This window comes from Pseudophryne corroboree, chromosome 3, assembly GCF_028390025.1.
Source record: "Pseudophryne corroboree isolate aPseCor3 chromosome 3, aPseCor3.hap2, whole genome shotgun sequence".
NCBI classification, from domain to species: domain Eukaryota; kingdom Metazoa; phylum Chordata; class Amphibia; order Anura; family Myobatrachidae; genus Pseudophryne; species Pseudophryne corroboree.
The window spans coordinates 223,875,738-223,891,510 of NC_086446.1; the positions used below are offsets into that span (position 1 = coordinate 223,875,738).

General features: G+C 47.4%; 1 protein-coding gene across 8 annotated transcripts in view; it reads left to right on the plus strand.

Moving 5' to 3' along the window:
• PARG (poly(ADP-ribose) glycohydrolase) overlaps positions 1-15,773 on the plus strand; it is a 330,974-nt gene that overhangs the window by 130,930 nt on the left and 184,271 nt on the right. For all 8 annotated transcript variants that reach the window (XM_063958841.1, XM_063958842.1, XM_063958844.1 and 5 more), the window contains one exon: positions 850-924. In XM_063958841.1, coding sequence (XP_063814911.1) covers positions 850-924 — 75 coding nt within the window. The remainder of the gene's footprint in view (positions 1-849; positions 925-15,773) is intronic.

The following is a 15,773-nucleotide window of genomic DNA, read 5'->3' on the forward strand; positions in this document are numbered from 1 at the left end:
AACACGTTTGCAAAATTCTACAAATTTGATACCCTGGCTGAGGAGGACCTTGAGTTCTCTCATTCGGTGCTGCAGAGTCATCCGCACTCTCCCGCCTGTTTGGGAGCTTTGGTATAATCCCCATGGTCCTTTCGGAGTTCCCAGCATCCACTAGGACGTCAGAGAAAATAAGATTTTACTCACCGGTAAATCTATTTCTCGTAGTCCGTAGTGGATGCTGGGCGCCCATCCCAAGTGCGGATTGTCTGCAATACTTGTACATAGTTATTGTTAACTAAATCGTTATTGTTGAGCCATCTGTTGAGAGGCTCAGTTGTTTTCATACTGTTAAACTGGGTATAGTATCACGAGTTATACGGTGTGATTGGTGTGGCTGGTAGGAGTCTTACCCGGGATTCAAAATCCTTCCTTTATTATGTCAGCTCGTCCGGGCACAGTGTCCTAACTGAGGCTTGGAGGAGGGTCATAGTGGGAGGAGCCAGTGCACACCAGGTGACCTAAAAGCTTTCTTTAGTTGTGCCCAGTCTCCTGCGGAGCCGCTATTCCCCATGGTCCTTTCGGAGTTCCCAGCATCCACTACGGACTACAAGAAATAGATTTACCGGTGAGTAAAATCTTATTTTTTTAAACCTGTAATGATTGTCGTGTGCGTTATCATCTTCCACTTGTCACTGATTTATCACTTCTACAGGCTTAATACATCTGCCCCACTGTTGCTTTACATTTTGCAAAGTACACTTGCATTTTGCATCATCTTCAATTTCAGTGTCCTGCAGATGCTAATATTGTTCTACAGATTATGCTTTATTGTCATTGTCAGATGTAAGTATTCTGTTTTGTCATTTCCAGGACGCAATTCTGGCATATAACGTGTCATATGCCAAGAGATGGGACTTCACTGCTTTGATTAACTTTTGTGTAAAGGTAATACATTTTCCTTATGGAATTTTCAGGTTGTTTTGTCATATTGGGTGACGTAAGGTAATTAAATTCACCGGAATGTCTTAAGTACTGTTTTTACTTTGAAGCTTGACATGTTCTCCAATTATTCGAAAGACGATCTTTATATTTAGCAGTCTTGTTCCTCTTAGGGTAAATATTTATTTGCCGATTGTTTGGATGGTGAGCATGAATGTTTATTTTGTCCATTTCATAAAATATGGAGACTCTTTTGGCCATTCAGCTGTCTATGTCAATTTTTTTTCTCAAATTGCTTCATTTAAATACTCACAGAGCAAAATACAGACCCAAAACAGCCAAGAAAATTTTAATTCTGGCAGCTGTAATAATGACATGAACAAGTGATACATAGGGGTATATGCAATTAGCGGCGAATCGCGGCAAATTATCGCCGTTTATTTAATTTGACACAATTCGACAGGTGAATTCCGGCAGGTGGTTTCCGGAATTCACCATATTCAATGAAAAACGGATTTGACAGTCCCGCGGGCGAAAAACGGCCGATTTGCCGGATTTTGCCGCGATTTAAAAAAAACGGGGAAAAACGGGAAAAAGCCGGAAAAAAATGGCGTGGGGTCCCCCCTCCAAAGCATAACCAGCCTCGGGCTCTTCGAGCTGGTCCTGGTTCTAAAAATGCGGGGGGGAAATTGACAGGGGATCCCCCGTATTTTTAAAACCAGCACCGGGCTCTGCGCCTGTTGCTGGTGCAAAAAATACGGGGGACAAAAAGAGTAGGGGTCCCCCGTATTTTTTACACCAGCATCGGGCTCCACTAGCTGGACAGATAATGCCACAGCCGGGGGTCACTTTTATACAGTGCCTTGCGGCCGTGGCATTAAATATCCAACTAGTCACCCCTGGCCGGGGTACCCTGGGGGAGTGCTGATTGGCTGAAGAGACACTTCTGTGACAGCTGTCACGGGGGTGTCTGCATTCGTGGAAAGGGGTCTCATGTGTCAACATGGGACCCCTTTCAGTCCGGCATGGTACGGGTGTTCGTTTATTTGTTTTGCCAAGTACGAGGATTTATATCTGGACACTGGATTGAGGTGAGTATAATTATCTTTTATTTTCAGGTACCCGTGGAGACTACTTGGAGAAGAGGACCGACTGCTTCGTGTCAACATAGGTAAGTATGTGTGTGTCGGCAGTGTGTAATAAAGTTGTACTTGTCACGGTGTGTGTCTCCTGTTTTTATTTGGGTATTTTTTTTCCAGTAGTACTACAGGTACCAGCGGGCCCGTTTTTCTCCCGCATGCTGGTACTTGTGGTTCTCCAAGTACCAGCTTGCGGGGGAGGCTTGCTGGGACTTGTAGTACTATTGGAAAAAACAATATTCTGTCATTTTACTCAAGGCTATCAGCCCCCCATCTGCAGCCCTTGGATGGGGGGGACAGCCTCGGGCTTCACCCCTGGCCCTTGGGTGGCTGGGGGGGGGGGGGGGCCTTGATTGAAGGGGTCCCCACTCCCCCAGGGTACCCCGGCCAGGGGTGACTAGTTGGATATTTAATGCCACGGTCGCAAGGCACTGTATAAAAGTGACCCCCGGCTGTGGCATTATCTGTCCAGCTAGTGGAGCCCGATGCTGGTGTATAAAATACGGGGGACCCCTACTCTTTTTGTCCCCCGTATTTTTTGCACCAGGCGCAGAGCCCGGTGCTGGTTTTAAAAATACGGGGGATCCCCTGTCAATTTCCCCCCCCGCATTTTTAGAACCAGGACCAGCTCGAAGAGCGCGAGGCTGGTTATGCTTTGGAGGGGGGACCCCACGCCATTTTTTTTCTGAATTTTACCATTCCATCTAAAAAAATATATATATATATATTATTTTAAAAAATATATAAATAATACTTGTGCCTCCAAAAAAGACAAACCAAGTACCTAATCCCTTCTAATATAAATAGATATGCTATTATCAATAAAAAAAACACACAAAAAAACATGTTTTAAATTTTTTTTACTAGTTTCACCCACCAAAGTGTGGCGGATTGAAAATGTCGAATTTACTGTCTAAAAGCACTGTTGTCGAATTTCCAAACTTCAATTGAATACACTTTGGTCGAATTGCAGCACTTGTATCATTGCAGAAAAGTCGAATTTGACAAAAGTCGATTTTCAAAAAGTCGAATTTTGAAAGTCCGTTTTTTGGACGGAAAGCACTGAATTGCATTGCCGATTTTTTTTTTTTTGGGCGAAAAATTCCCGAAATTCGACAATTTCGGGAATTCGACCGCAATTGCATATACCCCATAATCGGACAACAGCAAATAACAGAAGGATATTTGAGACTGTATCCAATGACCACGGATAATTGCTTTAGTGGGGGCTATCCAATTAGCCTCGATAAGCTGGTGCGAGCCGAGGCTCATCGGGTATTTTGTTTCCCAAATCCCCGAAAGCCTGCGAAAACCCACAGGTTTCACTAAACCTGTTTGTCGTGTGAAAATGCATTTCTTTTACGGGCAATCTAGTTGGATTACCTGTAAAAAAGAATATTGGTGAACCATTGCGGAAAAAATAATTTTTTTGCTCACAATGTTTTACTGCAGGTAATTGGATACCCTCTATATTGTCAGAACAAAAAAACATCACCAAACTGTAATAGCAGTGCCATAGAGAATATTGACAACAGATTGACCACACTAAATTAAAAAATAAGCAAACATGTCACAAAGGGGGAGATTCAAATGTTTGAAAAGTCAATTGGGAGTCTGTTTTTTCCTATCTATTAGATAGGAAAAAACAGACACCCAACCGACTTTTCAAACATTTGAATCTCCCACAAAGTGTCTCATACTGTACACCCTTCCCAACCCAGATGCGTCTCTCTCTTTAAAACCATAAGGAGATTTATTCCAGAAGCCACAGCTTTAGTCATATTTCGACATTGAGTATACATAAACCATATCATTGATCAAATTGCACCATTCGTGATATGTAGGCCCCCTACCAGAACCTAGCTAAAAGAAAGGCTTTAAGGAAATACTGAGCGATTGTGTTTTTAACGAACATTCCAAAAATACACATAGTACAACCAAAATACCCAGATTGGGATTCACATGTGGTTAATTAGTGGGAAATTAACATTTCAACCGCAGGTTGTAAGACTTAGTTCAGTTAATTTGCATTTCAGAATAATCACCAAATTCATCCACCGCCAATATATAGTGATTTGGCTCTTAGATTTATCAGGCAGGGACATGGTCTCATTATCTACTCTGCTGCTGTACCTACAGCATATGGATGTCTGGGTGGCACTGTATGACACATGCCAATGGCTCATTTGCAAGAACGAACAGGCCCAGTGAGGGGGCAGCCCTGAGTTCTACCTCTACCCCAGCCATTCCCAACCTCTTTCCTCAAGGCACACTAAAGTCCAGGTTTTAGCGATATCCATGCTTGAGCACAGGTGACTTAATTAGTACTTCATTTATTTTGATTTAACCATCTGTGCTCAAGACTGGATTTCACTAAAACCTGCACTGTAAGTGTGCCTTGAGAACCAAGGCTGCTGTACACAGTCTAAAGGGGGAAACATACCAATTAATCTCCCAAGAGGGTTAGAATATAACAATTTTACCTATGATTTGAACTTAAGACCCTTACCAATTTTAGTAAGAACCTTCCATAGGTTGTCCATTTTACTTGATTTTAATGCCTTGTCAGCATCAAGAGACACTACCATACAGTGGTTAGAAAATCTTTCAAGTTTGATGGATGATTACTTAGTTTCTAGGATGAACTATTTCCCCAATTACCCTTTTCACCCTAACAGTGGGCATCTTGGCTTAAAATTTTTGCATCTGTTGAAAGTAAAGAAAGTTTTCCCTGTTATGAGAAGTTGTGCATTCTGGACACTGGATGATTCTGTACCCACCTTCCATGACAGCTGCCGGCAACCCTCCTTAGTTACCTCATGTAAGGTCATTATTATTATTTCTCTGACGTCCTAGTGGATGCTTGGAACTCCGTAAGGACCATGGGGAATAGCGGCTCCGCAGGAGACTGGGCACAAAAGTAAAAGCTTTAGGACTACCTGGTGTGCACTGGCTCCTCCCCCTATGACCCTCCTCCAAGCCTCAGTTAGATTTTTGTGCCCGAACGAGAAGGGTGCATACTAGGTGGCTCTCCTGAGCTGCTTAGAGTAAAAGTTTAAATTAGGTTTTTTATTTTCAGTGAGTCCTGCTGGCAACAGGCTCACTGCACCGAGGGACTAAGGGGAGAAGAAGCGAACTCACCTGCGTGCAGAGTGGATTGGGCTTCTTAGGCTACTGGACATTAGCTCCAGAGGGACGATCACAGGCCCAGCCATGGATGGGTCCCAGAGCCGCGCCGCCGGCCCCCTTACAGAGCCAGAAGACAGAAGAGGTCCGGGAAATCGGCGGCAGAAGACGTCCTGTCTTCAATAAGGTAGCGCACAGCACCGCAGCTGTGCGCCATTGCTCTCAGCACACTTCACACTCCGGTCACTGAGGGTGCAGGGCGCTGGGGGGGGGCGCCCTGAGACGCAATAAAAACACCTTAGATGGCTAAAAATACATCACATATAGCTCCTGGGCTATATGGATGCATTTAACCCCTGCCAGTTTTTCCTTAAAAAAGCGGGAGAAAGGCCGCCGAGAAGGGGGCGGAGCCTATCTCCTCAGCACACAAGCGCCATTTTCCCTCACAGCTCCGCTGGAAGGACGTCTCCCTGACTCTCCCCTGCAGTCCTGCACTACAGAAACAGGGTAAAACAAGAGAGGGGGGGCACTAATTTGGCAGATTAATAAATACAGCAGCTATATAAGGGAAAAACACTTATATAAGGTTATCCCTGTATATGTATAGCGCTCTGGTGTGTGCTGGCAAACTCTCCCTCTGTCTCCCCAAAGGGCTAGTGGGGTCCTGTCCTCTATCAGAGCATTCCCTGTGTGTGTGCTGTGTGTCGGTACGTTGTGTCGACATGTATGAGGAGGAAAATGGTATGGAGGCGGAGCAATTGCCTGTAATAGTGATGTCACCCCCTAGGGAGTCGACACCTGACTGGATGGTCTTATGAAAGGAATTACGTGATAGCGTCAGCACTTTACAAAAGACTGTTGACGACATGAGACAGCCGGAAAAACAGTTAATACCTGTCCAGGCGTCTCAAACACCGTCAGGGGCTCTAAAGCGCCCGTTACCTCAGATGGTCGACCCAGACACGGACACTGACTCCAGTGTCGACGGTGAGGAAACAAACGTGTTTTCCAGTAGGGCCACACGTTATATGATCACGGCAATGAAGGAGGTTTTGAACATTTCTGATACTACAAGTACCACAAAAAAGGGTATTATGTGGGGTGTGAAAAAACTACCCGTAGTTTTTCCTGAATCAGATGAATTAAATGAGGTGTGTGATGAAGCGTGGGTTTCCCCCGATAAAAAACTGCTAATTTCTAAAAAATTATTGGCATTATACCCTTTCCCGCCAGAGGTTAGGGCGCGTTGGGAAACACCCCCTAGGGTAGACAAGGCGCTCACACGCTTATCAAAACAAGTGGCGTTACCGTCTCCGGATACGGCCGCCCTCAAGGAGCCAGCTGATAGGAAGCTGGAAAATATCCTAAAAAGTATATACACACATACTGGTGTTATACTGAGACCAGCAATCGCCTCAGCCTGGATGTGCAGTGCTGGGGTGGCTTGGTCGGATTCCCTGACTGAAAATATTGATACCCTGGACAGGGACAGTATATTATTGACTATAGAGCATTTAAAGGATGCATTTCTATATATGCGAGATGCACAGAGGGATATTTGCACTCTGGCATCAAGAGTAAGTGCGCTGTCCATTTCTGCCAGAAGAGGGTTATGGACGCGACAGTGGTCAGGTGATGCGGATTCCAAACGGCATATGGAAGTATTGCCGTATAAGGGGGAGGAGTTATTTGGGGTCGGTCTATCGGACCTGGTGGCCACGGCAACGGCTGGGAAATCCACCTTTTTACCCCAGGTCACCTCTCAGCAGAAAAAGACACCGTCTTTTCAGGCTCAGTCCTTTCGTCCCCATAAGGGCAAGCGGGCAAAAGGCCACTCATATCTGCCCCGGGGCAGAGGAAGGGGAAAAAGACTGCAGCAGGCAGCCTCTTCCCAGGAACAGAAGCCCTCCCCCGCTTCTGCCAAGTCCTCAGCATGACGCTGGGGCCTTACAAGCGGACTCAGGTACGGTGGGGGGTCGTCTCAAGAATTTCAGCGCGCAGTGGGCTCACTCGCAAGTGGACCCCTGGATCCTGCAGGTAGTATCTCAGGGGTACAAATTGGAATTCGAGACGTCTCCCCCTCGCCGGTTCCTGAAGTCTGCTTTACCAACGTCTCCCTCCGACAGGGAGGCGGTATTGGAAGCCATTCACAAGCTGTATTCCCAGCAGGTGATAATCAAGGTACCCCTCCTACAACAGGGAAAGGGGTATTATTCCACGCTGTTTGTGGTACCGAAGCCGGACGGCTCGGTGAGACCTATTTTAAATCTGAAATACTTGAACACTTACATACAAAGGTTCAAATTCAAGATGGAGTCACTCAGAGCAGTGATAGCGAACCTGGAAGAAGGGGACTATATGGTGTCTCTGGACATCAAGGATGCTTACCTCCATGTCCCAATTTGCCCTTCTCACCAAGGGTACCTCAGGTTTGTGGTACAGAACTGTCACTATCAGTTTCAGACGCTGCCGTTTGGATTGTCCACGGCACCCCGGGTCTTTACCAAGGTAATGGCCGAAATGATGATTCTTCTTCGAAGAAAAGGCGTCTTAATTATCCCTTACTTGGACGATCTCCTGATAAGGGCAAGGTCCAGGGAACAGTTAGAGGTCGGAGTAGCACTATCTCAAGTAGTACTACGACAGCACGGGTGGATTCTAAATATTCCAAAATCGCAGCTGATTCCGACGACACGTCTGCTGTTCCTAGGGATGATTCTGGACACAGTCCAGAAAAAGGTGTTTCTCCCGGAGGAGAAAGCCAGGGAGTTATCCGAGCTAGTCAGGAACCTCCTAAAACCAGGCCAAGTGTCAGTGCATCAATGCACAAGGGTCCTGGGAAAAATGGTGGCTTCTTACGAAGCGATTCCATTCGGCAGATTCCACGCAAGAACTTTTCAGTGGGATCTGCTGGACAAATGGTCCGGATCGCATCTTCAGATGCATCAGCGGATAACCCTATCTCCAAGGACAAGGGTGTCTCTCCTGTGGTGGTTGCAGAGTGCTCATCTTCTAGAGGGCCGCAGATTCGGCATTCAGGACTGGGTCCTGGTGACCACGGATGCCAGCCTGAGAGGCTGGGGAGCAGTCACACAGGGAAGAAATTTCCAGGGCTTGTGGTCAAGCATGGAAACGTCATTTCACATAAATATCCTGGAACTAAGGGCCATTTACAATGCCCTAAGTCAAGCAAGGCCTCTGCTTCAGGGTCAGCCGGTGTTGATCCAGTCGGACAACATCACGGCAGTCGCCCACGTAAACAGACAGGGCGGCACAAGAAGCAGGAGGGCAATGGCAGAAGTTGCAAGGATTCTTCGCTGGGCGGAAAATCATGTGATAGCACTGTCAGCAGTGTTCATTCCGGGAGTGGACAACTGGGAAGCAGACTTCCTCAGCAGACACGGCCTCCACCCGGGGGAGTGGGGACTTCACTCAGAAGTCTTCCACATGATTGTGAACCGTTGGGAAAAACCAAAGGTGGACATGATGGCGTCCCGCCTCAACAAAAAACTAGACAGATATTGCGCTAGGTCAAGGGACCCTCAGGCAATAGCTGTGGACGCTCTGGTAACACCGTGGGTGTACCAGTCAGTGTATGTGTTCCCTCCTCTGCCTCTCATACCCAAGGTACTGAGAATCATAAGAAGGAGAGGAGTAAGGACTATACTCGTGGCTCCGGATTGGCCAAGAAGGACTTGGTACCCGGAACTTCAAGAGATGCTCACGGAGGACCCGTGGCCTCTACCTCTAAGAAAGGACCTGCTCCAGCAGGGACCCTGTCTGTTCCAAGACTTACCGCGGCTGCGTTTGACGGCATGGCGGTTGAACGCCGGATCCTGAAGGAAAAAGGCATTCCGGATGAAGTCATCCCTACCCTGATCAAAGCCAGGAAGGATGTAACCGTGCAACATTATCACCGTATTTGGCGTAAATATGTTGCGTGGTGTGAGGCCAGGAAGGCCCCTACAGAGGAATTTCAACTGGGTCGTTTCCTGCATTTCCTGCAAACAGGACTGTCTATGGGCCTAAAATTAGGGTCCATTAAGGTTCAAATTTCGGCCCTGTCGATTTTCTTCCAGAAAGAACTGGCTTCAGTTCCTGAAGTTCAGACGTTTGTCAAGGGGGTACTGCATATACAGCCTCCTTTTGTGCCTCCAGTGGCACCTTGGGATCTCAATGTAGTTTTGGGGTTCCTAAAATCACATTGGTTTGAACCACTCACCACTGTGGACTTAAAATATCTCATATGGAAAGTGGTAATGCTGTTAGCCCTGGCTTCAGCCAGGCGTGTCTCAGAATTGGCGGCTTTATCCTATAAAAGCCCTTACCTAATTTTTCATACGGACAGGGCAGAATTGAGGACTTGTCCTCAATTTCTCCCTAAGGTGGTTTCAGCGTTTCACTTGAACCAGCCTATTGTGGTACCTGCGGCTACTAGGGACTTGGAGGACTCCAAGTTGCTGGACGTAGTCAGGGCCCTGAAAATATATGTTTCCAGGACGGCTGGAGTCAGAAAATCTGACTCGCTGTTTATCCTGTATGCACCCAACAAGCTGGGTGCTCCTGCTTCTAAGCAGACTATTGCTCGTTGGATTTGTAGTACAATTCAGCTTGCACATTCTGTGGCAGGCCTGCCACAGCCAAAATCTGTAAAAGCCCATTCCACAAGGAAAGTGGGCTCATCTTGGGCGGCTGCCCGAGGGGTCTCGGCTTTACAACTTTGCCGAGCAGCTACTTGGTCAGGGGCAAACACGTTTGCTAAATTCTACAAATTTGATACCCTGGCTGAGGAGGACCTGGAGTTCTCTCATTCGGTGCTGCAGAGTCATCCGCACTCTCCCGCCCGTTTGGGAGCTTTGGTATAATCCCCATGGTCCTTACGGAGTTCCCAGCATCCACTAGGACGTCAGAGAAAATAAGAATTTACTTACCGATAATTCTATTTCTCGTAGTCCGTAGTGGATGCTGGGCGCCCGTCCCAAGTGCGGATTGTCTGCAATACTTGTACATAGTTATTGTTACAAAAATCGGGTTATTATTGTTGTGAGCCATCCTTTCAGAGGCTCCTCTGTTATCATGCTGTTAACTGGGTTCAGATCACAGGTTGTACGGTGTGATTGGTGTGGCTGGTATGAGTCTTACCCGGGATTCAAAATCCTTCCTTATTGTGTCAGCTCTTCCGGGCACAGTATCCTAACTGAGGCTTGGAGGAGGGTCATAGGGGGAGGAGCCAGTGCACACCAGGTAGTCCTAAAGCTTTTACTTTTGTGCCCAGTCTCCTGCGGAGCCGCTATTCCCCATGGTCCTTACGGAGTTCCCAGCATCCACTACGGACTACGAGAAATAGAATTATCGGTAAGTAAATTCTTATTTTTAAGATTCCATTTTAGGATGCATTTGTATTTTTAGTTGTATTTTGAAACCTTTTTATTACTCATATTTTATTGTCAAACAAATTGGGAGAAGTACATCTGCACACTTGTAAGAATATGACAAATTCTTATATATAGAAAAACCTATAACATCCCCAATATTCGTGTGTCTAGAGTAGACCTTTTTCCTCTCTGGGGGTGCGACCCTAGTGTAACCAAACTATGGAACAGCACAAAAAGAGAACTAGAAGACGGTTATTAAGTTGGGTTATTGCTTACTTTAATATAGAGAAGGTCCCTATAAGTAGGACACATACAACAAAATATAGAGGTTAAAATATGACACATACAAACAAATAGGTGATAAAGAATTAAATAATTGTGTGAAAGAGATTCTTAAAAAGAGGCAACACCACAATGACTCCTGCAGTTGTGTATTTTAGTTGTGTACCATCCGTGCCGGATAATTCCTTAAAAAGCCTGTTTAAAAACGTTAGATTGCCACAGTAACCTTATGGATTGTGGGTGAGGGGAGATACTAGTTAGTTATTTGATGCAGCGATGTGCGGTTCTGTAATTAAGGTATAGGTTCGTAGTTGCCTACATTGTGAATCAGAGGGGCCTGGTAGCCCTGAAAATGGACTTTAGACTAAGCTTAGTACCACACCACACTAACCTAGAGTTTGTCATCCTGTTCTTTTCAGGTTCTCTTCCCTGCTGCAGCCTTTTGTTTTGTAATTTCTCGCTGTGTGACCATTAGATGCACTCACTAGCAGGGTGATAGCGCCTAGCTGTTAATTGACTTTTGAAATTCTTCTGTTTTTCATTTGAACTACGCTTCTGCATATGGTTAGCCATAGCTGCTGTGTTAAGTTCCAAAGTTAAGATAAAGGGGTCTAAGTACTAAGCCTTGGAGAGAGATAAAGTGAATAGAGATAAAGTACCAACCAACCAGCTCCTAATGGTGGGTACACACTGGCCGATATATCGTCCGTTCGCGATATAACGCTGGTCCATCGGCCAGTGTGTACCAACAATATGTCTGTGAATGCTGTCATTCACAGACATATCTCGTCGGCCTTGCAGCACACACAATGACCAATATAGCTACAGATATAATGGTGCATTGTCGTGGGTGTATGACATGCTGCAGCAGCCGTCGGTGATTGACGGCTGAACTGGGCGGGTGCACGACACACTGCCCTGTGAAATTACATTTTCTCTGACGTCCTAGTGGATGCTGGGAACTCCGTAAGGACCATGGGGAATAGCGGCTCCGCAGGAGACTGGGCACAAAAGTAAAGCTTTAGGACTACCTGGTGTGCACTGGCTCCTCCCCCTATGACCCTCCTCCAAGCCTCAGTTAGATTTTTGTGCCCGAACGAGAAGGGTGCACACTAGGGGCTCTCCTGAGCTGCTTAGTGAAAAGTTTAGTTTTAGGTTTTTTATTTTCAGTGAGACCTGCTGGCAACAGGCTCACTGCATCGAGGGACTAAGGGGAGAAGAAGCGAACTCACCTGCGTGCAGAGTGGATTGGGCTTCTTAGGCTACTGGACACCATTAGCTCCAGAGGGATCGAACACAGGCCCAGCCATGGAGTCTGGTCCCAGAGCCGCGCCGCCGGCCCCCTTACAGAGCCAGAAGCAAGAAGAGGTCCGGAAAATCGGCGGCAGAAGACATCCTGTCTTCACCAAGGTAGCGCACAGCACTGCAGCTGTGCGCCATTGCTCCTCAGCACACTTCACACTTCGGTCACTGAGGGTGCAGGGCGCTAGGGGGGGGCGCCCTGAGCAGCAATAAAAACACCTTGGCTGGCGAAAATACATCACATATAGCCCCCAGGGCTATATGGATGAATTTTAACCCCTGCCAGATTACACTGAAAAATTGGAGAAAAGGCCGCCGAGAAAGGGGCGGAGCCTATCTCCTCAGCACACTGGCGCCATTTTCCCTCACAGCTCCGTTGGAGGGAAGCTCCCTGGCTCTCCCCTGCAGTCACTACACTACAGAAAGGGTTAAAAAAGAGAGGGAGTCACTAATTAGGCGCAGTATAAACAATACAGCAGCTATAAGGGGAAAAACACTTATATAAGGTTATCCCTGTATATATATAGCGCTCTGGTGTGTGCTGGCAAACTCTCCCTCTGTCTCCCCGAAGGGCTAGTGGGGTCCTGTCCTCTATCAGAGCATTCCCTGTGTGTGTGCTGTGTGTCGGTACGTTTGTGTCGACATGTATGAGGAGGAAAAGGATGTGGAGGCGGAGCAAATTGCCTGTAATAGGGATGTCACCCCCTAGGGGGTCGACACCTGAGTGGATGAACTGCTGGAAGGAATTACATGACAGTGTCAGCTCTTTACAAAAGACAGTGATTGACATGAGACAGCCGGCTACTCAGCTTGTGCCTGTCCAGACGTCTCATAGGCCGTCAGGGGCTCTAAAGCGCCCGTTACCTCAGATGGCAAATACAGACGCCGACACGGATACTGACTCCAGTGTCGACGGTGAAGAGACAAATATGACTTCCAGTAGGGCCACACGTTACATGATTGAGGCAATGGAAAATGTTTTACACATTTCTGATAATACGAGTACCACCAATAGGGGTATTATGTTCAGTGTATTATGTACAGAAACTACCTGTAGTTTTCCTGAATCTGAGAAATTAAATGAGGTGTGTGATGAAGCGTGGGTTTCCCCCGATAAAAAAACTGATAATTTCTAAAAAGTTATTGGCATATATCCTTTCCCGCCAGAGGTTAGGGTGCGTTGGGAAACACCCCCTAGGGGGGATAAAGCGCTCACACGCTTGTCAAAACAAGGGCTCTACCCTCTCCTGAGATTGCCGCCCTTAAGGATCCTGCTGATAGAAAGCAGGAGGGTATCCTAAAATGTATTTACACACATACTGGTGTTATACTGCGACCAGCAATCGCCTCAGCCTGGATGTGCAGTGCTGGGTTGGCGTGGTCGGATTCCCTGACTGAAAATATTGATACCCTAGATAGGGACAGTATATTATTGCCTGTAGAGCATTTAAAAGATGCATTTCTATATATGTGTGATGCACAGCGGGATATTTGCCGACTGGCATCAAGAGTAAGTGCGCTGTCCATTTCTGCCAGAAGAGGGTTATGGACACGACAGTGGTCAGGTGATGCGGATTCCAAATGGCATATGTAAGTATTGCCTTATAAAGGGGAGGAGTTATTTGGGGTCGGTCTTTCAGACCTGGTGGCCACGGCAACAGCTGGGAAATCCACGTTTTTACCCCAGGTCGCCTCTCAACATAAGAAGACGCCGTATTATCAGGCGCAGTCCTTTCGTTCCCATAAGGGCACGTGGGCAAAAGGTTCCTCATTTCTGCCCCGTGACAGAGGGAGATGGAAACGGCTGCAGAAATCAGCCAGTTCCCAGGAACAGAAGCCCTCTCCCGCCTCTGCCAAGCCCTCAGCATGACGCTGGGGCTTTACAAGCAGACAGGGAGGCAGTGTTGGAAGCCATTCACAAGCTGTATTCCCAGCAGGTGATAATTAAGGTACCCCTCCTGCAACAGGGAAAGGGGTATTACTCCACACTGTTGTGGTACCGAAGCCGGACGGCTCGGTGAGACCGATTTTAAATCTAAAATCTTTGAACACTTACATACAGAGGTTCAAATTCAAGAGAGGGGACTACACGGTGTCTCTGGACATCAAGGATGCTTACCTTCATGTCCAAATTTACCCTTCTCACCAAGGGTACCTCAGGTTTGTGGTACAGAACTGTCACTATCAGTTTCAGACGCTGCCGTTTGGATGGTCCACGGCACCCCGGGTCTTTACCAAGGTAATGGCCGAAATGATGATACTCCTTCGAAGGAAGGGAGTTTTAGTTATCCCTTACTTGGACGATCTCCTGATAAGGGTAAGATCCTGGGAACAGTTGGAGGTCGGTGTAGCACTATCTCAGGTAGTGTTGCGACAGCACGATTGGATTCTCAATATTCCAAAATCGCAGCTGGTTCCGACGACTCGTCTTCTGTTCCTAGGGATGATTCTGGACACAGTTCAGAAAAAGGTTTTTCTCCCGGAGGAGAGAGCCAGGGAGTTATCCGAGCTAGTCAGGAACCTCCTAAAACCGAGCCAAGTCTCAGTGCATCAATGCACAAGGGTTCTGGGAAAAATGGTAGCTTCCTACGAAGCAAAGCCATTCGGCAGATTCCACGCAAGAACTTTCCAGTGGGACCTGCTGGACAAATGGTCCGGGTCGCATCTTAAGATGCATCAGCGGATAACCCGGTCACCAAGGACAAGGGTTGTCCCTCCTGTGGTGGTTGCAGAGTGCTCATCTTCTAGAGGGCCGCAGAGTCGGCATTCAGGACTGGGTCCTGGTGACCACGGATGCCAGCCTGCGAGGCTGGGGAGCAGTCACACAGGGAAGAAATTTCCAGGGCTTATGGTCAAGCCTGGAGACATCATTTCACATAAATATCCTGGAGCTAAGGGCCATTTACAATGCTCTCAGCTTAGCAAGACCTCTGCTTCAAGGTCAGCCGGTGTTGATCCAGTCGGACAACATCACGGCAGTCACCCATGTAAACAGACAGGGTGGCACAAGAAGCAGTCAATGGCAGAAGCTGCAAGGATTCTTCGCTGGGCGGAAAATCATGGGATAGCACTGTCAGCAGTATTCATTTCGGGAGTGGACAACTGGGAAGCAGACTTCCTCAGCAGGCACGGCCTCCTCCCGGGAGAGTGGGGACTTCACCCAGAAGTCTTCCACATGATTGTAAACCATTGGGAAAGATGGCGTCCCGCCTAAACAAAAAATTGGACAGGTATTGCGCCAGGTCGAGGGACCCTCAGGCAATAGCTGTGGATGCTCTGGTAACACCGTGGGTGTACCAGTCAGTGTATGTGTTCCCTCCTCTTCCTCTCATACCAAAAGTACTGAGAATTATAAGACGGAGGGGAGTAAGAACTATACTCGTGGCTCCGGATTGGCCAAGAAGGACTTGGTACCCGGAACTTCAAGAGATGCTCACGGAGGACCCGTGGCCTCTACCTCTAAGAAGGGACCTGCTCCAGCAAGGACCCTGTCTATTCCAAGACTTACCGCGGCTGCGTTTAACGGCAGGGCGGTTGAACGCCGGATCCTGAAGGAAAAAGGCATTCCGGATGAAGTCATCCCTACCCTGATCAAGCCAGGAAGGATGTAACCGCAAAGCATTATCACCGC